At 37.8% G+C, this 26,394-nt stretch overlaps 1 protein-coding gene across 1 annotated transcript in view; it reads right to left on the reverse strand.

Moving 5' to 3' along the window:
* Nucleotides 1-456: 456 nt before the first annotated feature.
* The window catches only part of LOC122810349 (carboxylesterase 5A-like), a 325,740-nt gene continuing 299,802 nt past the window's right edge, over nucleotides 457-26,394 (reverse strand). Inside the window, exons 11-13 of the mRNA XM_044081930.1 lie at nucleotides 22,026-22,175; nucleotides 1,314-1,386; nucleotides 457-1,114 (exon numbers count right to left, since the gene is read on the reverse strand). Coding sequence (XP_043937865.1) covers nucleotides 928-1,114; nucleotides 1,314-1,386; nucleotides 22,026-22,175 — 410 coding nt within the window. The 3' untranslated portion in view covers nucleotides 457-927. The remainder of the gene's footprint in view (nucleotides 1,115-1,313; nucleotides 1,387-22,025; nucleotides 22,176-26,394) is intronic.

Here is a 26,394-nt window from a genome sequence, read left to right on the forward strand (position 1 = left end):
TTTATATACCAAGGATTTATGCCAATGCAGTGCTACCTGTACAGTAAAGTTCCTACTGGAGAGGAACTGGAGTCAGGATAGAAAAGAGAAGGATTGCTTGAGAAATGGAGATAAGAGAAAGGGATGAAAGAATCATTTAAAGTAAAGGAAGAGTTTGTGAGGAGTGGAGTTGGTAGGGTTGTTGATTGGAAGAGGATGTGTTAGTGTACTACTACAACTGGAAGAGGATAGTAAGTTACAGGTTCATATTTATAGCAGAAGGAAGTCCTACAGTTATGTGATAAGAATCTTAATTAGTTATGGCTTACATGTAAAATGGGTATGAGATGGAGGAGTATAATTCATAAGTGCTTCACTAAAAAAGATGCTGTACAGAAAGGTGATCTAAAAAACTTTAACATTTTTCATCTGCCATTTTGGTAGCATATATTTTCACTATAACAATCTGTATTTTAATTGATTGGAGCAGGATGTGTTAGTGCACAACTACAACTGGAAGATGAATTATAAGTTACAAGTTCATATTTGTAACAGAATGAAGAAAGGCCTTCAGTTATATGATAATAATCTTATGTGTAAAATAGTTATGAGGAATACAGCTCTTACATAATCTAGAAAATGTAACCTAACATTTTCCATGTACCATTGTTGTAGCATACATCTTTCATTAGAATAGTCAATATTTTAATAAATTTGTAAGCCAAAATATTCACTGTTTTATGGTGTTACTTTATCAATCTTTGTTGAGAATGTCTCTGTTTCCTAAAAAAATGCATTGTTACAGATTATAAAATATATTTCCATACCTACAAGGCACTAAAGTTGTATAAAGAGAGGTGTTCTAGAAGTCCTGACATAATTTGCTTTGTTCTTCATGGCTTGATTTTAATACATTTTTGGAGTAAATGCAGAACGATTTTTTTTAAATTACAATTCAGAACGTTCATTCTTTCTTTCAGATATTTCCTTTACTTTTTCAGGGAATGCCTCCGTCCAGAATGCCACTCTTTTCTCCTTAAAGTGTGCTGCTCTGCTTGGCTTTATGTTTAGCTGCATGTACTCCTCTCTGGAATCATATGCTGGCCAGTGTAAGAGACCTTCTCCATTAGGGGATCTGCAAGGAAGAATATACTGCCATTTTAAATTTGAAAAAATAAAATGGGCTTATAAACTCTATTAAGTCTAAACTCAGCGGTCTTAAATGTACCAAAATACAGTTCTAATCAACTCCATCTGATGTAATTTTAAATAAAAGTCAGTCTTTTGATAAAGTGCCATCAGTGTTATAAATGTTGGCAGTAAAAAGATCTTACCCAGTATATGCAAAGTTACTCCAATATTTCATAATCATTTTGCTGAATGATTTTTCTTCTTCAGTTGAATTTTCTGTAGGTAGGACAAAACAAAAGATTAAGTAACGTTGCTGTTTAGTAAACAATAACTTTTACTAGTAATTGTTACTAAATAATACTATGTGGTATTATCAAAAATAAGATCTACTTTGTCTTTTTGTCAAATGAACGATTATTGCATCAAGTATGGGCTGGACATTGTTGTCTGAACACTTGCTTATTTAGGCTGACGATGTGGATAATCCTTTTGATATCAATAAATGTATCTCCTATACTAACAAGCTCTGCATTTACCCACTTGTTAGTATACGAGGTAAAGTTCTTGACATCCATGTCTTGAATGCTTAGTACAGACAATCGTTTGGGTCAGTAGGGTATGGTTTAAGATAACATAAAAGGGAATGCATTTCATACATTTTCTCGATACACCACTATCACTTTACCAAGTGGAAATGCATTCTAATGGTCATGGAATTAAAACTGCAGTAAACTTAAAAAGAAAAATCCAGTTCCTAACCTTAAAGACTAAGATGAGGATTGGTTAAAGGGCAGATGACATAAGTAAACTGGTAATAAGGGATGCCAGGACACCCCTCTTTTACAGTTTCCCATAATTACAGCACTTCACCACCACTAAGGCATATTATTTTATGTTTATTCTCTTTCTGAAAATGTTGAGGGTTTATTGCATTGCTCATCATATAACTATGTACTTACTTTATGCTAATTTTTAAAGACTATTTCTCATTAGTTATCAAACTAAGAATTTTAGCTACAGACCATAATTTCAGTTTTAGTTATAAATACAGATTCCTTTTATACCATCATAAGAAGGGGCTAAATGATGTGAGCTATTTTTGCCTAGTAATGAAAAATTGCATGGTGCTAAACAACTGTTGAGCCCTTATTTACTTTGAGTTAAATGGCAAATTTTATTATCAGCTTCATGGAACAACCAACAGGGTGGATACCTCTCAAGAGTAAGTCATTATGAGGAACATTCCTCATTTTGTGTCTAAAAAGTCCCATGTTCCTCACAGTTCCACGCTGAAAGAAATGGCCATCACCAATTCACTGTTAAGAATGTACAGTAAATAACACTGAATCATGTTAGCTCATGAGAATACATTTTTATAGGTATAAAAAGTAACACATTTAGCAATCCTCTGAGCATCCTAACTGATAGTTGCTAGAAAGTGTTCCACGTTTTACCGATTTGGCTACATTGGCCACATTATGGGCAATAGTGCTTCGCATTTTGGTGATGAAAGGTTTCAGGGTGAAGTATGCCTCATGCATGCTAACTTCTATATATGTTATGTGAAACAGAGTTACACTCATGATTTTTTTTTCATTCAAAAAGCAGTAATTACTTATTTTCAGTAGATTGAATTGTACCCTTTTTATATTTTGTTACTATGCCAAGGAGCTGAATCATTTACACAGGGACAAAACAGTTTTGAAGTTTTACCATGCAAATTGACTCTTCAAAAGAGAATTATTTAAATTTGTTACCTGAAGTAAAGGATACTATTTTTATGCAAATGACAAGCGCACAGTGTTAAATGCTTTTCTTACTAAACATTGTTTGTTTTGTCTTAAAAAAGCTCTCCCCTATGCAGGATACATATTAACTAAAAGATTATGTAGCAGTTAGGGATTTTTTTTCATGTTGCCAATGAAATTAACAACTAAATTTCAATTAAAGGAATTATTTACAAGCCCTAGAAAGAGCTCAGATTATTACTTTAATACAACAGACTTATACAAAAATGATATATTTTGTAACACGCTGTGTGCCTCATACTTAGAATGGTAGAGGACACTGCAGAAAAATGTACCTGTTTTACTGACAAAAGGTTAAGTCCTTCCCTAGATATCAACTTTTTTTTGTACTACACCTGATCATACTGGCTTGTCTCAGCTGCAGTTAAAACCATAGTGGAGGTCAATACTTCCGGAAGATGTGTTTGTAAAGAAATTTCAATGCTTTTATATTTTGTCAGGGAAAAGAAGTATCAGTATATGGAAGAGCTTTCAGATTTAAATCTAGTTTTGATTGTAATTCATTGGCTATTTATTTGTTGAATTGTTCATGCTTTCCCTGTATATTTTCTGTTTGTAAATCAATGAGGAATTTAATTTTCATGTTATCATGCATATAAATGACAGAAGGAAATCTGTGCTAATAAGTCAAGCTGATCAACATTTTAAACTGATTTATTTTTAGTAACAAATATTTTCAGTTTAGTGTTTATTCTGGGATACCTTCAATAGGCTTGCTAATTACAAAGGAAGGAAGCTTATTTTATACTAGAATTTGATAGTTTGTAATCACTGTCTCAGTAATTAATTAATCTGGAAATATTTTTTTAAAAGCTTTGATAGCCACGGTGGTGCAGCGGTAGCGTTGTTGCCTCATAGCAAGAGGTTCTCCCGTTCGATTCTCAGCTGGAGTGCCTTCTGTGTGGAGTTTGCATGTCCTCCCCATGGTCGAGTGGCATTCGAAAGACATGTGTAGAATGGGCGTACCTTAGTTGAAGGCTGGACGTCAAGCTGGCACCTCGGCACCGTAAAAATATACTGCCAATCATTAGTGGACTGGAGTTCCGCTGTGGCGACCCCTAACCAGGAAAAGCCAAAAGAAGAATAAGAAGTTATGAGAGTGTTGTCATAGCTTATTTCACAAATGAATATAACTGATGAGATACTATCAAACTGATAAAATGTGCAAACAAGATCTTTGTTAATGATTATAACAAATGACTGTAGATATGCCATGTGAAGACAGAGATGTCTCTCTAATGTTCAGTAGGTCAGTGTATGAATGCTTTACCTGTAAAGAATTTGCTATTAAAATATAGAAAGAGAAAAGTACATTTTTTATCTTCTGTTTAATTTGGATCTCTGTTGGATTTGTGTGATATCACCATTCTGATGTGAAACCTTTTAGAAATTATAAAATTCTCTCCAACAGTGATGATATGATTTTACCTATAACTGGTGGCAATGTTTCATGTTAGTAGGTTTCATCTCCTGTCATATCTGTCTATCTATAGATAGACAGCTGTGTGTGCATGTGTCTATGCATATGTGTGTGTGTGTGTGTGTGTCTCTCTCTCTGTCTCTCTTATATACATATGCATAAATAGAGAGAGATCAATAGCGGGTTCCATTTATAATGTGGAGATGCACATTGTTAAACCTCTGCTTTGGTAGATTTGACTGATGCAGATATTCTGTGCTGCATGTTTCTTTTTGTTTAGAAGAGTAAAAAAAATTATGTTAGATTCATTTAACACATCTATGTTTTTAGCAGTGAAAATGTGTGTGTGTTCTTTATAATTCACTTTCATTGCTGTGTTTTTTACTCTTTCCTTTAGATTCATTTACACTGTTTCTGGTTTGTAGCACAGTGGGTTGTCTGTGCAAGGTCACACTTAGTGGGTTACAGGACATTGTCTTTATCACCACTACTGTGTGAACTTGACATTGGTATATTAAAGTAGGGAGGTATATTCTATGTTTTGTTGTATTGCAAAGTGGAATTACTGAAATCTGACACTGTAATATAGACATTATAAATTGATATATATATATATATATATATATATATATATATAAATATATATATATATATATATGGGTGTGCTTAAAATAAGCAAAACGTACAGTTGTGTACGCTTACCATAAATGTAGATGTCCGAGTGCATTCACTGTTGCAGTCCTGATTATTGGGATTTCCTGCCCTGAAAGCCCTTGGTTGGCCCAACTAACAGAGAAATATCTTTCCGGCTCCCAGGCTGGTGGACACCCAGACCGACTTCAGTATGCTCAGGTATAAAGATAGCCAGCCTGCATCAAAACACCAGTATTTTACTGCCCGCCAAATAAGAGGAGCCCTGAGAAGACTGGAGGTATCCCAAAGGATAGCCTGGAAGAGGAGAAGAGGCCAAGAAAGGGTTCCCTTGGCTAAGATGCACAGTCAGAAGACACCTATAAATAGGCTAAGGGGGTAGGAGGGTGGAAAAGAAGACTGCAACAGTGAATACATGCAAACATCTACATTTACGGCAAGTGTACACAACTGTACTATGTTCTTCATGTTTCACTGTTGCAGTCCTGTGTATTGGAAAAATTCCCAAAGCAGAAAGGAGGGTGGAAGGATGCTCACTTTTCAAGACATCACTAAGGTTACACCTATTCCGCGGTGGTGCAGTGGTAGCATTGTTGCCTCACAGCAAGAGGTTCTCCCGTTCAATTCTCGGCTGGAGTGCGGGGAGTGCCTTATGTGTGGAGTCTGCATGTCCTCCCCACGGTTGGGTGGGCATTCGAAAGACATGCGTAAATGGGCATGCCTTCATTGAAGGTTGGACGTCAAGCTGGCACCTCGGCGTTCGTGAAAATCTACTGCCAATCATTAGCGGACCAGAGTTCCGCTGTGGTGGCCCCTAACTGGGAAAATGCCGAAAGACAAACAACAACTAAGGTCACACCTCTTGCAATCATGGCACTGTCCCTGTATCACATAAAATCTTTTCTGCTCTCCTCCTAACTTGCCACACCTCATCTCCTCACTGCTTACCTCAGCTATTCTGTACTACTCAAATACTCCCTATCAGGAACTACTATCCTACAAACTATTTCTCACGCTATGACATATCTCCCGAATAGCATTATTTTCCAGATTCCATTCCTTCATTTTTATGCTTTGTACTACCAATAGGGAATTCAAAGTTTTGCTATCTATATACCAAGCTTGCTCAAATCAAACTAAGGTACAAAAAAATCTCCTTGATTGTATATATATGCCACTCTATAGAAATTTTCTGTCATTCATGGATTATGTGTTGTCATATAAAGACATGAAGCTCTGATTGTATATATGCCTCTGTACAGAATTTTTTTTTGTCATTTGTTGTATTTGTACTGTTATGTTATGGAGCTTTTCTTACCGGGCCTCCACTGTAAATGGATCTTGTTCCAGTCGGACTTTCTTGGTAAACAAATGTAAACTAAATAAATAAAATAAAATAAAATAAATGCTAGGGCAAAGAGAGGATGCCCTGCAGGATAGTAGTTGCAGACCCTGCTCTAGACTACGAAAAGGATGCCAACTGGTAGTGTTTGGTGAAGGTATGCACAGAGAAGCAGGTGGCTGCCTCTAAAATGTCCTTGGTAGAAACCCCCTTGATGAAGGCAGCAGAAGTAGCAGTCGCCCTGGTGGAGTGAGATCTAATCCCATCTGGGGGTACACCTTGCCATGAAAGCTATAACAAAAGGAGATATCATGGGAGATCCATTTGGAAATAGTTTTCTTGGAAGCTGGTTTGCCTTCTGCACCAGGGGCAAAGGTAATGAAAAGCCGTTCAGTTTTTCTCAAAGCTTTTGTCCTATCTAAGTAAAAACTTAGCTGCCTGTGAACATCCAAGGAATGAAGAATTATCTCCCCTTTATTATGAGGGTTGGTGAAGAGGGTTGGTAGATGGATGGCCTAATTCAGGACAGTGTCAGAGATTACCTTGGGCATGAAGAATGGGTTAGTTCAAAGACAAACTCTATCCTTGTGAAAAATAAGAAAGGCTTTGACTGACATGAGGGCCTGCAGTTCAGGAACCCTCTTAACTGAGGTGATATCTAGCAGTGTAACTGGTTTCCAAGTCAGAAACATGAGGTCATCAGATACTGCTGGTTCAAAGGGAGGCAAAGTTAATGTTTCTAGAACAAAGTTCAGGTCCCATGGAGGTAGTGGTTTCCTTCTGGGAGGCCTAATGTGTATGCCCCCCCCTGAAAAATTGTCATACAAGTGGGTGGGAAAAGATAGGAGTGTGTGAAGGCACATAAGCAGAAATGGAAGAAACATGGATTTTAATTGAAGAGTAGGGAAGTCCCTGATTTAGCAGTGAAGTCAGGTAATTCCAGGATGTTGGTAATGTGAACTGACTGTGGCTCTAGCTGGTGGTATTTGGATCAAATAGATTACCTTTTCCACTTGGGTTTGTAAGATTTCCTAGTAATAGGTCTTCTGGATTCCTTGAGGATGTCTAGCACCAATTTACTTAGGGTGACCTGTGTAGGCCATTGTGGGATCATCCATGCTGCCAAGCTGAGGGCTGACAGGTTGGGATGAACAATCCTTCCCTTGTTTTGACTGAGGATGTCCACTCTTTGAGGCAGCAACCACTGTGCCTGGTAGGAGAGCTGTTTTAGGACAGGGTACTAATGCTGTCTGGGCCAGTCTGGGGCTATCGAGTATTGCTCTTAGGCCTGACTCCCTTATCTTGAGCAGGACCCAAGGAATTAGAGGTATGGGGGGATGCATAAATGAATAGTTGGATCCATGGGAAGGAGAAGACATCTGTTTTCCAGGCTAAGTCTTCTTTGATCCTGGTGCAGAATCTCTGCAATTGGTGTTCTGTTTGAATGCAAAGAGATCCACTTGAGGGATCCCCCCCCAGAACTGGGTTATGGTCTTGAAAATCTCCAGGTGCAGGTGCCACTCATGAGGGTCCATAAGATTCATGCTGAGGCAGTCTGGTAGAACATTTGGAACTCCTGGAAGGCACTGTGCCATGAGATGCAGTCCCAGAGAGTGTGCTGTTTCCCAGATTCACATTGCTAAATGGCACAAGGGGGTAGGAATGTATTCCTCCCTGTCTGCTGATGTACCAAATTATTGTGGTGTTGTTTGCCTTCACTAGCAGGACACCTGGCATCCTTTTTTCTTTGAAGGCTATTAGGCCTTTTTCTACCACCATGAGTTCTTTCCAGTTGATGTGGTTGTTTCTGATGTTGATTTCCCACTTTCCCTGGGTTTGTAGGTTGTAGAAGTGAGCCCCCCCTCAGGCTGTCTCTGAGGCATCTGTTGCAAGGGAGACCTGGGTTGCAGGCACATGTCTGTGCCCATTATGTAAACTTCAGTTTGAGGCAAGGAATGAGGGGAATCTCTGTCTCTAGTGGTTGGGAGTTCTGGCATCATATGATCCTAAGGTACCACTGCAGCTTCCTCACATGCAGTTTGACAAGGTGACATGGGAGATCATGAGGATGCATGAAGCCACATACCCCAGAGCTCTTAAGAATCCCCTTGCTGAACTCTGATCCTTCATTAGGATCCTTTAAAAGTAATCTGTTAGGAAGGACACTTTTTCTGGGAGGAGGAAAGCCTTCTGGAGAGTGGTGTCCAGGAGGGCCCCCAGGAAAAAACAATCATTTGAGTAGGTGATGTGATGGCCTTCTGGAGGTTCAATGTGAATCCCAAAGAAGATAGGAGGTTCTGGGTGAATTTGAGATCCTGGAGTAGTTTGGTGGGATCTGCTGACTGTATAAGGCAGTCGTCCAGGTAGGGATAGAGCTGTATTCCCTTGGTCCTGCAGAAAGTAATTACTGGAGCCACGTACTTTGTGAAAACTCTTGGTGCAGTAGACAAGCCAAAGGGCAGAGCAGAAAATTGATAATGACTGGACCCTGCTCTGAAGTGAAGGAACTTTCTCTGGGATTCCTTCCTGTATAGGAATGTGAAGGTCGGCATCCTTTAGGTCTAGAGAGACTATGAAGGCCTGTGGGTACAGCATAGGAAGAAGCTTTTGAAGAGTTAACATTTTGAATTTGGGAACCAAGAGAAACTGGTTGAGTTTTGACAGGTCCAGGATAGGGCACCAACAGACTTCTTTTCTGGGGACCAAGAAGAGTCTGGAATAGAATCCTATTCCTTGGCGAGGAGGTGGGACTGGCTATACTGCTCCTTGCACACAAAGATTTTGAATTTGAACCAGGACCTCTGTCATTTGATTTAGGGGGACGTCTGGAAAACCTGAGGGTTTTAATTGTACTCTCAAAGTGAGCTTGTTGCCATTTGCAATAATGCCTAGAACCCACTTGTTTGAGATAATCAGGATGAAGGTATGATAGAAAAGAGAAAGCCTTCCACCTAGCATTGGGGTGGGGGGGTGAAGGTGGGGTGGCTGAGTCACTGTGTGTCTCTGGAATTGGCTTGGGGTCTAGAACCTCCATGTCTTGAGGTTTTTGAGGTCCACTGTCTGCCTTTTTGCAGGAGTTGCCTCTGCCTATGTGGTTTTTCCCTTTGAGGTTTTCTCTGGCTACTTCCAAGTAGGGAGGGAAAGGACCAGTGTTTAGCACAGGGGTTTTGTAGAGAGATTTATGGGAGTCTTGCACATGGGCAGGCTTAAGAGAAGATTCCTGGAACACATCATCTACTACTTCTAGAACTGGAGGGATAGCCAAAGGCTTATATTGTGGTAAGTCTAGGAACTCCCTAACCCTCTTCTTAGCCTGTGGGTAATCCTGAGCCTCCCATTGGAAATGCTGTCTCATGGCATGGAGGGACTCCCCAAAGGTGAAATACTCTGGTGGGGAGGCAGAAGGGAGAATCTCTCTTCAAAGTCAGAATCCTCATAGGAAGTGTAAGAAGGACCCTCTTCAGATTCAGAGTCATCTGAGTCCTCCCCAGACATGGGGGCAATCCTGATAAATTTCTGAAGGTTCATCCCTTTTCTTTTTCCAGTGGCAACAGTTTGTCTATACTTGACAACAGAAAGAACATCATCTGTCAGTTGGATAAAGTCCTGCTCAGAACCCTGTGGAGCTGAGTCAGAAGGCCTAACTGCAGGCCTAGGTACAGCAGGCCTCCTAGGAGTGCCTATGGTCTTAAGCCTAGGAGTGTCCATCACCCTCATGCCTGTCTCTCAAGGATGCTGAAAATGCACTGGAGCCATACTGGGCCAAGGCCTCACTGCTGAGTCTCTAGGTGGTCCATGCTCTTCAGAAGCCAAGGCCTGCTGAACAGTCCTGGACCCAACCGATTAGCCATTGTCAAAGGCTTGCATAGAAGTGGATGGGAGAGATGGCATGTCAGACTCAAAAAGGTCTCTACACAGGGTTGAGTCATCGATTCTGGAAGTGAAGGGGGCTGCATAGGTGCCTCAGCTTGTTCACGAATTGCAAGCCTGGAAGGAGAGTCAGGCAGAGATGGATTGTTGTCCGAAGGCCTATGCTTTTGTTTATTATCTTTCTTGCACTTAGGTTGATCAAATCTGGTATGACAGATGCCATAAACAATGGTTGAACAGACTGTTGGCTAAGAAACTTTGCAAGAAATTCAGCCCTACCCCTGTTAGTCTTAAAACATGCACAAAAGTGACAGCAACATTGTGATCGGAGCCTGGGCAAGTAACACAAAAGGACTGAAAGTCTCTGTGTGGGATCTGCTTTCCACAATGGAGACAGTTATTGACTTTATCTGACATGAGAAAGGAAAGAAAAAGTTCCCCAATGGGGTACTTCTGTCCAATGACACTTCTGTCTTTTAATTTCTCCAAGTCTTTTAGGTTTCTAATACCATGATGGGAATGGACCCCATTCCTAAGTCAAAGTATGATTAACGTTCCTGAAATTAGTATTGTTTCACTCTTTGATGTAAGCCAAAAGTGCTCTTTGCAACACCTGCAATGTGTAATGACTCCTTCTGCAATTCATACGGTGTTACATAAATTGGTAACCTATCTAAATACAATTGTAAATTATTTTTTATAAGACCAGTTGCTCCTACTACTACTGGAACTGTCTGGGAATCTTTCTTCCACATGGCTCTCGTTTCTGCCTGCAGATCAAGGTATTTTATGACTTTGTGTCTCTCTGTACACAAGACACTGTAGTCACTAGGTGTGGCTATTTCAATGATCAATGCTACTTTGGTCTTCTTTTCTTGGACCACTATATCTGGTTTTCTAGCATCTGTCTTTTGAATTGTTGGTATTGGGTGATCCCCATGTGATATAAACTTCATCATTTTCTATGATTCTTTGTGGCTCACATTTCCAGTGTTTTTCAGCCACTTCGATACCATAATATTTGCACAATCTCCAGTGTAACAGTCTTGCCACATTATTATGCCTTTCAGTATATAGTCCCTCTGCCATTAGTGCATTGCAACCAGCAACGAGGTGCGTGACTGTTTCCAATTCGGTTTTACAAAACCTACATATGTCTGTTTCTCCCACATGTTCAATGGACTTTGTAAACCAGCGTGTACGTACCCCACTATCTTGGGCTGCCAATATTAACCTTTCATTTCTTGATGTGAATTCACCTCTCCTTTACCATTCCTCTGTTTACTCTTGATCAACATCAGGCTCTTCCAGAAGTTTTCTATACTTGCAACTATATTTATGTTTTTTCCACATTTCTTGCCTTCTCATCTGATCCTTTACCTTATATTCTTTCTTTTGTTTTTTAGCACATTCAGTTGCTGCCTGGTTTTTATCCACTTCTGGTTTGATTTCCGGTCCTGCTTGACATTGATATGCTTTTGCTAAATTAAGCAGAGATGTTTTCTTAGATTTATTCTCCTTATGTTTCAAAACATTCACTACATTTGGATCTTGTGAGGGCAGTAGATATGTGTGGAGTCCCACAATTGCAGATCTATACATGTAATCAGTTTCTAGGAGGCCCATCCCTCCTTCGGAATGGGGAATATATAATCTTGGTATACACTGATTTTTATAAATCATTTGGTAAGCACAAAGCATTCTTCTTGTTTTAATATCCAGTCTATCCAACACTTTTTGGGGCCAGTCAGTCACTCCAAAACTATAAGTTAGGACAGGAAGAGCAAATTGATTTATAGCTTGGATCTTGTTCCTAGATATCAATTCTGTTTTTAGGATTAAGTTAAGTCTTCTAAAGTACTCCCTGCTGAGTTTTATTTACATTTGTTCATGTTTTAGTGCTGATCCTTCATCAATTCCCAAGTATTTATACACTCCCTCTTGCTCAAGTTCTTTTATATCACATTCTTGTCCCAAACTGAAGTTTTCCTGGTGCTGCAGCTTTCTTTTTTTAAAGGTTGCTTTTGCACATTTACCAAGACCAAATGACATTTCAATATCATCTGAAAAAGTTTTGACAACCTGCAACTGTGCTTTCAGTTCCTCATCTGATGAGGTATACAATTTTAAGTCATTGACAAAGAGAAGATGAGAAGTTAGTAGACTTTGTTTTTTCTAGGAGCCAAATTGTAGCCATGGCTTAAGCTGCTAAGTAAACAGCTTAATGGATTAAGGGCAAGGCAGAATAGCAATGGTGACAAAGTCACCCTGGAATATCCCCCTTTGGATTTTTATCCCTGGGATAATAATCTGTCCTTTATCATGGCTTAATTGCAAAGTGGTCTGCCACTGTTTCATGGTTACTGTAATGTAGTCAATCAGTGTAGAGTGTATCATATACATTTTTAAGCACTCTTTTATCCATGAATGTGGGATACTATCAAATGCTTTTTTGTAGTCAATCCATGCCATACTTAGATTCTTCCCCTTCTTACAGTTCTCCACTATAACTTTGTTTAACAACAAATTATCCTCTGCTCCATATGACTTTTTTCTTGCCCTTTTGTTCTACTGCCATAATTGAGTTTTCTTCTAAATGACTATAAACTCTGTCAGCGTCAATTCCCGTGTATAGTTTATACCTCGTTGGAAGACAAGTTATTGGTCTATAATTTTTAGGGTAGCTTGCAGGTTCACTCAAGTAAGAGCATTGTTTTTCCTGTTGTTAACCAGTGTGGTGTGTGTTTCGGGGTGCGCATATAAATAGTTCTTACTCATGGCTAAATCCTCGTGCAAAGAAGTTAATACTTTAAGCCAAAAGTTAGGTACTGCATCTGAGCCTGGGGTTTTCTAGTTAGAGGCTTTTCTCAACATTGTTTCAATCTCTCTGGCAGTTATTTTATCCCATTTCATATCCTGTACCTTTAAACTTCTTATTCTTTCTTTTACTTCTTCTATCCATTTAGCATCTTTGTTATGTTCCACAGGATCTCCATAGATACTTCTCCAAAATGTATCTACTTCCTTTTTTTTGGCAGTCTTTCAATCCCTTTTATCTTATTTCACAATTCTCTATAAAACTTTTTTGGGTCATCAATAAATTGCTTATTTTGTGCTTTTCCCTTATATTTGTCTTCTTATCTTCTAAGTCTTTCTGCCTGTTTTGAAATTTTTAGTTTGTTATCTCCAATAGTGCATAATAAATCCCGGTTTCTTCTAATACTGTGCATTGCTTTTATCACATCTATCTTGCTTAGTATTTTTATTGATCTATTCCCTCTTCTATAATCTTCTAACAATGACACTTCTTGTCTTAGCTGCTTTATAGTTTTCTCTATTCGATATTTCCATGATGGTATTCGCCGTTGTCCCCTCTTTTCCCTCGCTACCCTATGTTCCTGTGATAGAACTTTATCAGTTATTAATTTAGCAGCACAGTAATGTATTCTGTTTACTTCTGTTATATCACATGGATCTCTATGGACAGTCCTAATTACTGTGTTCATTTGTTTTATCAAGCTTCTGACTTTTGGGGTTTTATTAACCTTCTGCAGTCTATTTCTCTCATTGATCTTGATATATCTGTCGTTGCCTACTAAATCAAGCAACTCTTCTCTTAACTCCTTTTCTTCCATACTGAGGGGCATATCCCTTGTTTTCCATTTCCTGAGGGCATTCTATAGAAAGTTCTATAGCATCTTCCTGTGGCACATTCTCTTCAGTTTCAGTCTTGTGTCATCTGTTCTGTCATATGGAAACTCACTGGCCTATCACTCCTCAACATTGACTGCATCAAAGTTTCCACAGTTTCCTGTTCCTTTCCTTGCTGTCTAGCTTCAAATGAGCATTTATACTGGTTTCCTGTGGAAGGCTCCAAAATATCTTGATATGGCACCTGACCAATTGCTTCCTGTTCCACTGGTTTGCCCGTAATTTGGATATCCATTGCTCTCTCCTGTTGTGGTGCTTTCTGTATTTGATTTACTACACTGAATCCTCCTCTTTGCAGCTGTTCCATAACCTCAATTTCGATTTCTTTGACTTCTCCATCATTAATCTCTTTTTCTACTTTTCCTCTTTGTCTTCTTATTTTTTTGTATTGTAAAGTTTTTCATATCCGGATTCCTTTGCTTATATTTCTCTTCAAATATCTCTGGTGCTGCTCTTTTTGTATTGGTTAGTTTTGCTTTCTCCTTTGCATAAATATTATACCATATTAATTCTCTTTTCCTTTCCCCTGTCCATATTTCTTCTTCATATGTCTCCTGATCTTACTTTTCCTTATTCTGAGGACTCATTCCATCCTGCTGTAATATAATCTGTTTTAGACCTTCTACATTAAACCCTTCACTTCCCAGGCACTCCATAACTTCAACTTCTATTTCTTTAACTTCTGCTTTACTAATCGTCTTTTCTACATTGAATCTTTGTGCTTTTAGTTTTTTTATTGTGAGCTTTTCCATATCTGGATGCCTTTGCCTGTATTTCTCTTTGAATATCTTTGAGACTGCCTTCTCTATATTAATTGACTTGACTTTCTCATTTGCATAAATATTCCCATGTCCATATTTCTTTTATATTTTTCAAATATCTCTAGGTTTTTAGTTTATATTTTCTCACTTCCTCAGATGCTTCTTTTCCAAAAGAGATCAAAGTTTCTTGATCTATATACTGTTTTTCAAAAGTCTGTTGTATTAATGAACACAAATTTTTATTTGAAACTTGTGACAGTTTTTCCTGCGCAAGTATTTTTCTTTCCTCTAATTTCTCTCTTAATCATTTTGTATATCTTGTATCTGGAAATTCTGGGCTTTTTGCATAATAGTAACAATACATAATTTCTTTCTGTCTAGTATGGACAGACTGATGCACTTGAATGTTGCTTCTGTGCTTCAGGTCTTCCATGGTAGTAAAACATTGGTATTCTGACGCAAGTTGGCTACCTTCACACCTGAGCGTACTGATGTCAGTCTGGATGTCTACCAGCCTGGGAGCTGGAAAGATTTTTCTTTGGTAGTCTGGCCGACCAACGGCTTTTAGGGCAGGAAATCCCAACAGTCAGGACTGCAGCAGTGAAACATGAAGAACATCTCCCAAATGTCAGCATCTGCTTTGTCGAAATAAACAGAGGGTCAACAGTTGTGCGAGAACAACAATCCCAAGGGTTGGTGAATATGCCTATTCTTCGGGGATTTGCAATCTCTGAGTTATTATATACACTTAGGGGTGTGGGGGGCACAGGGAGGCTTGTACCCTGCACTAAACATTACTTCCAAGTTTGCATCTCCTAGGTTATGCTCAGCATCTGCACAATAACCTGTTGAGCTATGAATGTGGACTTTTATGGGGTGACATTTGGGAGTTTTGATGTCTTTAAGTACACCCATATTATGTGTGTGTGTGTGTGTGTGTGTGTGTGTGTGTGTGTGTGTGTGTGTGTGTGTGTGTGTGTGTGTGTGAATGTGAGTGTATATGTATGTATGTGTCTGTATGTGTCTCTATCAGATTATATACAGATAATGACTGATGAACCAACTTACTGAAATGCTAAGTAAAATAAATTAAATAGACTCTTCCATGGGACAAAGCCCATCTGCTAAATATAGCAGTCTTACAGTAAGTTAAAACAAACTTTTTTCACTATCTACATTTTCATCAACAAATATTCATCCCATGAAATAAACTATAAACAGATGAACATTTTCACAACTTAAAAATAAAATCAACAGAATATAATTACCAAGGTTGTTTTCTGGTTAGTTACATGCAGAATGACTCCAAACACTGCTTCTAAATTACTGGTCCTTTAATTAAACCTGTTGGTACGTTAAAGTGTGCACAGCAGTACATTAAGAAATTCATGACAATTACATTTACAGGGTATATTTTATGATGGTTTCTAGTATTATACTGAGGGAATTTTAAACAAATCTCTTGCAAATGTTTCTGTCATCTAATTTCTTACAGTTTTAGTATACTAATCTGGCATACTTTGGTATATAGTGTTAATCTTACTTGCATAACTTTATTCTTTAGTACATGCTTTTTTGTTAACACTTGACAATCAGTGCTACTTATACGGCTCTTCTGTCCTTGAGGCCCTGTCTTGGCTCTTCACCCTTTTGACCTCTCTGTCTGGCATCTGGGTGTGGGTGGATTCTTTTTCACACACCTGAGCTTGAGGGTTCTTCTTAGGGTTTATTATGGTTAATATGATATAGCTGCTGTACAAAATGCCATGGGGATCTTTCCTGCCTTGTGACAGTACCTTGGGCAATAATAGATTGTCATCTCTAACCACTAACTAGGATCTTTACCACTGCAATACTTTGTAGGGCTGGTAATACTTGGTTGATCAGGAACAAACCTAATACTATATCAGACTTGTGTATAATCAACTTTGTTTTCATCATGGAGATTTTACCTGCTAACTGGTCAGAGCCTTGCCTTGAGTTTTGCATCCCACAGGGTCACTTTGTAATACAGTGTCCGAATTAGTAGAATACTGGTGGAGGATTGGCAGTTTTGTTATTCATTATATCCGGAAGTGAAGAGGGCAAAGGTTTGGAAATGTAACACTGTTGAATATGCCCTGAGTGCAGGAGTTAACTTCCTGATATTCATTGTGAACCATCTGCCAGCTTACCTGGGTGTGTTTCTGTATGAGATTGTAAACCTCCTGACTGATCTAGTTTATCAGTCCTCCAGGTGGCTGTCCTAGGAGGATTTTGATGCCTGCATGAATTTCTAGACCTATGAGAGTGCCATGAATCTTTTAGAGTTGTTAGAAAGTGTCAGCTTCACTGAGGCAGTTCCCACGGATTAGTTAAAAGACCTAATTATCCAACTTAACCTTTGAACCCAGGAGTTTGGTGGTGGAGCCTGTCTCCTGGTTGAACTATTATCTGGTTCTCTTCAGGCACAACCTTTCCCCAATTCAGCCTTCTAATGTGGAGCTGATCAAATAAAGAGATTTAATGTCTATAAACTCAGGCATTCCCAGCATAATCCTAAACTTGTTCCTAGTTTAGTTCAGTGTGTAGGGTCCAATTAAACTGCCACTGGCTTTTGACAATGCTGATGCTGGTGTTTTGTATCAGATCAACTCAGTCAGTGAACATCCTATAGATACAATATGGAGTCCATCATGGTTTGAGCATGAGATGAAGATGACGACTAGATTACGGCAAAGGTTGAAATGAAGATGCAGTATGTTATGTCTTCTTAATGACGGTCTTGTTCTCGATGACCATTATGCTCAATATCAGGCAATGATCTCTCAAATAAAGGCCTCAGTTGGGTCTAAAGAAGTCTTGAAGGCATCTGATCATTCAGGAGCACTCGTGTGTGCATGACAGGCTGTGCAGCCTGGCCTATTTTGTTACCTATAGATTATATTTCCCCTGTAGAACATAAGGATGCTGTATACCTTTTTACAGGCAACACTGCCATGATACAGTGGTTCTTTTCCCCAAATCTGGTGACTGGACATCATGGTCATCTAAAGTGGGTTATCTTGACTTATGCCCTGTGGGTCTGATTATGTGGACTCTGAGCTTATGATGTGGTTCCAGCAATTCATCCATCTTTTTGTGTCATGGATCTTGGCCCTTTGAGGTTGAGTAACTCTTGCTTAGACTCAGTAGAACTCATTTTCTTCAGATTACTTACTTTTCCTTGCGCACCGAGATTTTCCATCTTTATTAAAAGAAGCTTAGATTAGTTTGATCCCCATGGGGTCATCTCTGAATAATATTTTGGAGAATTACTATCCTGTCTTGAACCTCCGTTTTTTTACTAAAGTTATCATGAAGGTGATTTGTGTTCAGCTGCATTCATTTTTTTGCATGTTATTGTATCCTTGGTCATTTCACTTTAAGATCTAAACTTAATATAGTGATTGCCCACAGAGTGCGGAAGGACCTTCTGAAGTCAAGAGACCAACATAAACATTTCATCTTGGTCCTTCTCATTCTTTCTGTGTCTTCTGACATTGTAGACCATGGGATTCTGATGGAATGGCTGAGGCTGCATTGTGGGTTATTCGGTACTGTTCTTGACAGATTTCTCTCTTAACCTCTCTGGATGTTCCCACTTGGATAGAGCAGGTCTAAATTCTTCTGGTTTCTACCCTTAAGAATGCAGTGTGCCTCACGTCTTGGCTGCTTTGTTGTTCATGTTACGCTGGTTTATGGTCAAGAGTGGTATCTTCTGTCAGTCTTACACTGCTAATAAGTTATGGCTGTCCTTCTCCCATTAGTCTGCTGGAGTATTGCTTTGATTTAAATTTTGATTTGATGTCCAATTATCATTTAAAACTAAGACCAAAGCTATTCTGATATATGGAACTAACCATCACAACCTCCTCTGGCAGAGGAAACCAAATGGAATTTGTGTCTAGATGTTTAATAAAGGCTTTGTCTTGGATGACTGCCTGACACTGAAGAACCAGTTGCAATCTGTTGTCAGATTTTTTTTTTACATTCATCCAGATAATATAGCTATGATCAGAAAATGTATATATCTATAGCTAATCTATATCTGTCTACATATATATATATATATATATATATATATATATATATATATATATATACACACATACACACACACATATATATATATATGTATATATATATATGTATATATATATATATATATATATATATATATATATATATATATATATATCAGCTTTGGACTTTGGACTGAATGTTGATTCATACTCTGATACTTTCCCATTTGGATGACTGAAGAGCACAATATATTGGACTTCTGGAGTATGATCACGGTAGCATGGGAGGAAAAAAAAAAAAACAACAGCCAGGTTGTTGGCTATCACTGTTCAAAGATCCCATGTCATGCTTGTAATGCATGATTTATCCTAGCTGCTGGCTGCAACCAGATGTAAATTAAAGATTTTTACATTTACCTTCCATGGCCCACTTGACCAAGAGGTGCTGCATTCTTATACCTTTGTCTCACCATTCAGGTCAATGGGTGAGGAGTTAATGACTATGCCAAAGGCTCACCTTAAAACTTCTGGCAGGGTTTCATTTAGTTACCTTGCTGCAGTCCTGTGGAATCACCTAACTTACCTGATTTGGGTATGTGAGATGAAGTCTGCCTTTAATCATTCCCTATATTATCATCTGTATAGAGGAGTTTGGCAAGCTGTGGAGAGTTTCATCTCAGCACATTTTTAGTAGACAGTTTTCATTATTTTTAAATATATCATTTGCTATGTTTATTAATGGTAGATACAGAGCAGAGACTTTTCCTTGTACTGCTCCTTGTTTTTATCGTACAATGCCAAGGTGTAAGCATTTACATATATTTAAATAAATGAGCAAAATCCCCTTTTGTACTAAACGAGTATAAACAACCACTTCTCATTGCATCAATAGTATATACCCCCAAATAGAAAACAAGCACATTGCAAATGTTTAATTTAATCACACCAGGAAACAGTTTTGTGCTGCAACACAGCTTGGCACAATTATTTGGGCCCCAGCTCTTTGGAAATCCCTGACAAAAAGTGACAAAACTGCTGACTTTGGTTTTATGTAGGGCATACTCCATACAGGGTATTTTGTATCCCCTTGCACCCCCTTACTTAATGCAATCCTTGCTAGATTCGCAGTATCTCAAAGAAAGTTAGAAACTTTAGAAACAGGACCTTGAAAGAACTGGGACTCGTATAGTTATATTGGTACCACTGCAACAACCGATTGTTTAATTCAGACCTCAGATGTGTACCGTTTTCTTTCATTTTTTTGTGCTACCTTTCATTGGGTTTTGTTGCATCACCAAAGATTTATCAAAACTTGATTTAGTGATCCTGGTTAATTGAGGTCTAGAATGGGGAAGATAAGGCTTGCCCCCACAGGACCTGTGGTAGCTGTAGTAGCTCTTAGGAGTTTCACTGAGTTGATTTTGACAAATCACCTTTTTGCTCCCTGCTTCATCTTATAGCCTTCCTGCCCAGTGCTCTACATCCATGCCAGGCCTGTCAACCTCTCTGTTCTCCCAGAGACTTACTCTGATGTGACTGGGCTTGGTAGTAGATCTGATGGAGCCTTAAGAGTCTTGGCAATCCCCTTCAGTCAAGGGGATTTTTGCTTGGGCCTACTTGTTACTTGCCCCTGCCAGTGGAGTGTAAGGTTGCATCCACAAGATAGGTGTACAATGGGTGTGCATGGTATATCCTCCTGCCTTCATTGAATCTCAGCTATGCCCACTACCCTTTTCCCCTCCTGGACTATGCCCAGTCGGTGTGATATCCCCACTCTCTACCAAAGATTATTGCAGGAAATGACCATGTAGCCATGCACCCCCGAATTGGTATACCCATCTCTCCCCAGCCACTCGATAAGTCATCTAAGTCACTCATCGAACCTGAGTTGGCTGAGCTGTAGTCAGGGCTTTATCCCTGACAAGGAATGATTCGAGAAAAAGAAATCAAATCTTGTGTGTGTGTGTGTGTGTGTGTATACATAAACACACATATATAGTTTTACATACAACTGTTTAGCCTTTATTAAGTGTACCTCCTTTGTGATTTCTTACCAGACCAAACCAACAATGCTCCACTAAGAACCTCCTAGTGGCTGAGATGTAGCCTTATAAGTATATACATGTGCGTGTCTCACTCTCGTTTCTTTATTTGGCAGCCCTTCCAAGACATCTGCTTGGTCTCAAGAGATCAAAGAGGGACAATCAGTATACAAAATAGTTTGATAGGTAAATACCACGGGTTTGACTCCTTACTTTAAAAAACAAACAAAAAGATAATTATGCAAAGGTCTGTAGTCAGATAATTGTAATGGATAAGCTATGGGGCAGGGATAAACACTACAGCCTCAACATAAGAGAACAAGTATAATTAAGTAGGTTCTGCGAGTGTATATGTCTGTGTCGGTTCTAAGTGCGCTCAGAAATATCTAGTCTGTGGTTGTGCAGTAAAGAATTGAATATTTCTAAACTGTATGTTGAGAAAGTGTGGTTTGTTTTCATTTATATAAATGTATGCTTGCTTATGTCGCAAATCATGGTTTAACAAAACATTTCTTGTTTTAAAAAAGGGGCAGGAACTGAATAATTTATGTAATGTTGCTTAGGTTATGTGATATATATAGCACTATATGTAAAGCATAATGTTTGTTAATTTTAACTTGTTAATACAGTTTGATTACTTTTATATTAATATAAATGTGCCTATGTCACAAATGATAATTCAATAAAGGTGTTTTAAAAAAATGAAAGTATCTTAAAGAATTCCATGGAGTGCATTTAGTTTAGACTAAAGGGTATGCCATCTAACAAAATCTGAATCTGTGAATGGGTGAACACATTTCAGAAGTCTAATTAGATGTTACTTTACTTTTTAGCAGTGGTTAGTTATGTTCAGATTCCTTGCAGTCTTGAACTGTGGTAAATCGATTGTATAAGATTAAGAAACTCTGCCAGGAATTTCATTCATATAGGAGTGGATACAACCTCATCTGTAATGTTGTGTTTCTCTGCCACCCTTTGTCAACTTATACTCTGTACTTAGTTATTGTATGCTGGGTTTTGTGTGTGATTTCTTAAAGATCAAGCTTTAATGATCATATTTCACAGTACTGTAGTCAGTAATTGATATAAGCATCTGAAAATACTGGCAAAATTAAACCATTATGTTGGTTAAATAGTTTATGAACTCTTTTGTAAAACTGCTGATGGTTTATTGTGCACGAATACCTTCTGTAATTGCCTGAATATTTTAACTTTTAAAAATAAAATTTCAGACTCGATATTTAATATTTAAAGGAAAATTACTCACCAAACAGTTTAATTTCTCCAGTTAAGAAAGGCATACCAAAAACAAAGCCAAGCTCATCCCCATGATCAGATTTTACAAAGTCTGGTTTCCTGTCTCCATATATACTGGGGCGGTGCTGGAACTCATAAAAATATACTTGGTAACCAGCATCTTAAAGAAAGAAAAAGTCATTATTCAAAACAGAATAGTGGAGCATAAAACTACAGTGAACATCAGCAATTACATATACAAAAACAGATATATTTGTATACAAGACATGGCTACGACAACTTTTGGCTTTGTTATACTGGACTCTTAAATTACCTGTCTTCATACAGTTGAATCATATTATCAACTGCCATGTCTTTTAAGATTTTTCACTTGCATGTTCTCCCCTGTCTTCTAACAAAGACATTTACTGGAACTGCTTTGGACTAGTTATCTCAACTGTACTGAGCCCTTACTGGCCATTAACCATTACGGAATCCTGATTTTTTTATGTTTGTGTCACCTGAAAAGATGTGCTATTACATTATGTCAAACACTTCCATGCAATATATTATAGTTCAGAGCTATGATTATAGCTCACTTCTTATAATCCTGACTACTTTTCCCCCACATAAGCCAGATACCAGGCAAGCACTGAGCTTTGAACACATTTTCCTAGTACGGGAAAACCATTTATCCTTTTCTTGTTTGGTAGTGTTCCACCCAAGTGGATTTTCTTCTGTGTATTTATCATAACCTCCACTGCTCTCACTATCTTCCCTTTTACCTGGTTTCTTTTGCAGGCTCACAGTTTGCATAGCATCTTAAATTAAAGTATTGTATGCAGAATATTAGATACAGTAATATGAATTCTGCAAAGTTTCTTTTGCTGATAAAAAGGTTATTGAGGCACAGTTATACCACTCAAATGTTCCTGAATTTGACTAGTATATCTGATACAGCTAGTTAATAATGCTAGACATTAGAGTTTCATAGCTGCAGGTTCAGAGATGCATGCTGATTCAATGACTTTTGCACTATTATCTTTTTAAGTGAATTCAAATAACAAAAATTGTCCCTGATTTTGGTCCTTTGACCCCGTCCCCACCATTATTTTGGCTTTATCCAGAATTCTTGAATAAAAAAGTTTAGAGGTATACGACAGGTTCTTCTGCATTAAACTGCCATGGCATGTTGTGGTATAAATATTTTTGCAGTTGCTAAAAGTGATCTGTGATGTAAATTCCTACTTAACAGCTTCTGCTGTCATTTCTGGTTCATCGAATTACCAGCATCATGCAATACTTCTAACACACTTCTATTTGGGATGTTATGTTAAAAACCTACTGTATTTTACCCGCGGACACACAAGCACATGCACGCACACGCGCACACAAGCACAAACACACACACACACACACACACACACACACACACACACACACACACACACACCTCTTAGAAAAGAATGCCTGCCAATCCTTTATGGCCCTATGAAACATATCTGATTTATTTACTATTTATCTTCAGGTTATTTATGCAGAATTAAAAATTTCACATTAAGTTTGGGGTTTATTTGTACATAATTAGGCAAGCATGTTGTTCTTATGGTGTGACTACTACCCATACACTAAAGCATAGATTACCATAAAAAGAATGATCTGTGTTCAGATTATAATACTTCATTGCAGCCAGGGACTGCTTTAATTTTGTTGGAATTATTTCTTAGTGTGGTTATCATGAGAATCTAGTTCTGTTAGCACAGATTATTGTGTCCACATGCTCACAGTGAGTTGCTAACCCTAATGATGACATTCCGGATGTTTTTCCTCATTGATCCCTTCCAAGGAATAAAGATGTTTAAAGTGTACATTGAGTTTACAGTATGAATGATTTCTGAAAAAATCCTTATATGTGAACTGAATGTAAATGATTAATATCTACCTGGAACAAAACGTAAAGAAGTTTATTGCATTTTGCAAGGGTCACCCTCTCCACAATCCCAGATATGGGACATTACCCCCCTATCTCTCAGCTTGTTTATATTAACTTCATGGTGCAGCTACCTGGACGGGAGGAGAAAAACTCTAACAGGGTCTAGACAGTACATGCATGAACTGAATCTCTTAGGTTAACTAGGCTTACTAGGATAGTATATCCTAACTAAAAATAGGATATAAATACAATTCAATTTATTCAATTCTTTTAATGTATAGAATCAGTGTTGACTGCATGTAAGAAAACTATTCAATAATTAATAGTGATATCTTTGATAAATAGCTTGAGATCAAAAATTAAATATTTGTAAGACAAGACACCTGCAAATAATTCACAGTTAGTAAAATGTGAAAAAATGGCATGATTTTGAGGAGGATTATATTAACAGGTCAGTGTAAGTTGAAATATAACTCTGTGGTGTGTGATCTTGTTTGCCTTTAACCTCTGATGCTGGGAATATAAGAAGACTGAGTTTTAGTTCCCCATCAGCTGTTTGAATTCATGCCCTGTCAATGACTCTGAAGTGCAGATTAAGGGTAGGGGTCATGCACTCTGTAATTACTGTCTTTCAAATAGTTGTTATACTGAGATTCTATCTCCCTGTCATGGTGGTACCTCTGATGGTTGCAAAATATTCCATGGTGCTTATCAAAAAGAACAGGGGAATATCCCTGATATTCTGGCAGAATTATCCATATTCAGTGTAAACCTCTCCCAAGGTCTCCCCTAAAAAAGGGAATGCCTGATAAAACAAGTGTGGTCAACATAAACAATTAACCAAATAAATAAGTCATACGTTTAATGGTTGGAATAAGTTTACATGGCAGTGTACAAAAGCAGCCAGCCCTAAAACAGCGGTTTCACTTTTAGTCCATTAGGTGGAATAGTAAACAACTAATGGAAAATGAGAGGAGTGAAAACAAGACTAAAATGAGTTGGAAAAAGGAATCTACACACTCTGAACATAGAGGGAAAAAAATATCCACATTAAAAGTAAGCACATTCCTGTGTTTCAAAAGCATTTTATGGCTTGGTTGAAAATGCATTAGCATATTTCATCATCTGCTAAGAAGGTAGGATAAGTCATGAAATAAAGTTTCAGAGATGTAGATTCAGAGTTATCTGTGCATATAGTTTAGAGATAAGCATGACAGAGTCATGAAAGGGCCTAAATATGAAATGCAAAGAATGTAGAATGAAATCAAAAATGGCTGCAAATCTAAATCTTTATTAGACTGTTCACAATATCATAGTTGCTTTAGATGAAATGAATGCAGGTTCTTCAAATTCTCTGGTGATAATAAGCTGAGATGGGCACTTTAATAAAGCAGATAAGCTGTCACTTTTCATCTCTGTCTCTGTAAAATTGGAAGACATTCTGTTGTACGTAGTATAAATGTCATATTGTTGTTTCAGAGTTTGTATTTCATCCAATTTAGCATAATCAGCTAGGAATGTACATCCAAATTGTCTGACACATTCCCTATTATGATGATGCATTATTAAGTATAATTTGATATTAAACTCACTCAAGTAAACTGATTCTTGAATATGTTTGGGAAGAATATTTCAGAGTTCACATTATTAATACTGAATACATTTGGCTTGTTTGGAAGCATTGTTGCACTCTCATGTACAGTGCTTTAAGAAATACTCAGTACTCTAGGGCAGAGATCTTAACACTAACTTTATTTAACTGCCTATGCAATTAATGAATATAATTCTTCTCTTGATGTTAGAAATATTATAAGACAATTAGGGAAGTTAAATATTTTAGCTATGAAGAAAGATTAAGAGGTGTAGCCTTTCTTCAAATGACCTTAGTAGACCATTTAAACCATAAAGTATGAATATGTACAATAACAACTACACCCCACAATTATGATGCATACCAGCGATATTAGAAATGAAGGTTCTGATTTATTTTTTAAGATAATTTTAATGTTTGTGCAAGGAATGGATAAATATCTCATTGACAGAATGCCTGAACTCTGAAATTTTGAAGAAGAGGGTGGCAATTCTTTAACATGTGCATTTAACTTGTGTTTATTTTGTTGATTTTTTTTTTTGATTGTACAGCTTGGGGCAGACTACTTGGTTTTTATTAAGGTAAAGTTTTTTTAATAAGATTCCTGGTTTTAATTATTAATTAGTCATGTGACTATGAGCTCACTATTTAAATGCTTGAATAGTGGGTGAGCCTGTGATTCTGATTAAGTCTAACTTTTGAATGACAGCACTTAATCTCACTGCAAATAATTTCATATTAAAATTGTTCACCTTTGGTCTTGGAGCATTAAGTCATATTTATTTTTCATTGTTTGTTTGGTTTTTATATATGTTTTTCTTATGAAGTAAGCAGGGGCCATTAATACACTTAGTTTTTGTTTTATATATACAATTT

This window comes from Protopterus annectens, chromosome 8.part1 (genome assembly GCF_019279795.1).
Source record: "Protopterus annectens isolate FY-2018-M chromosome 8.part1, PAN1.0, whole genome shotgun sequence".
In the NCBI taxonomy this organism is placed as follows: domain Eukaryota; kingdom Metazoa; phylum Chordata; order Ceratodontiformes; family Protopteridae; genus Protopterus; species Protopterus annectens.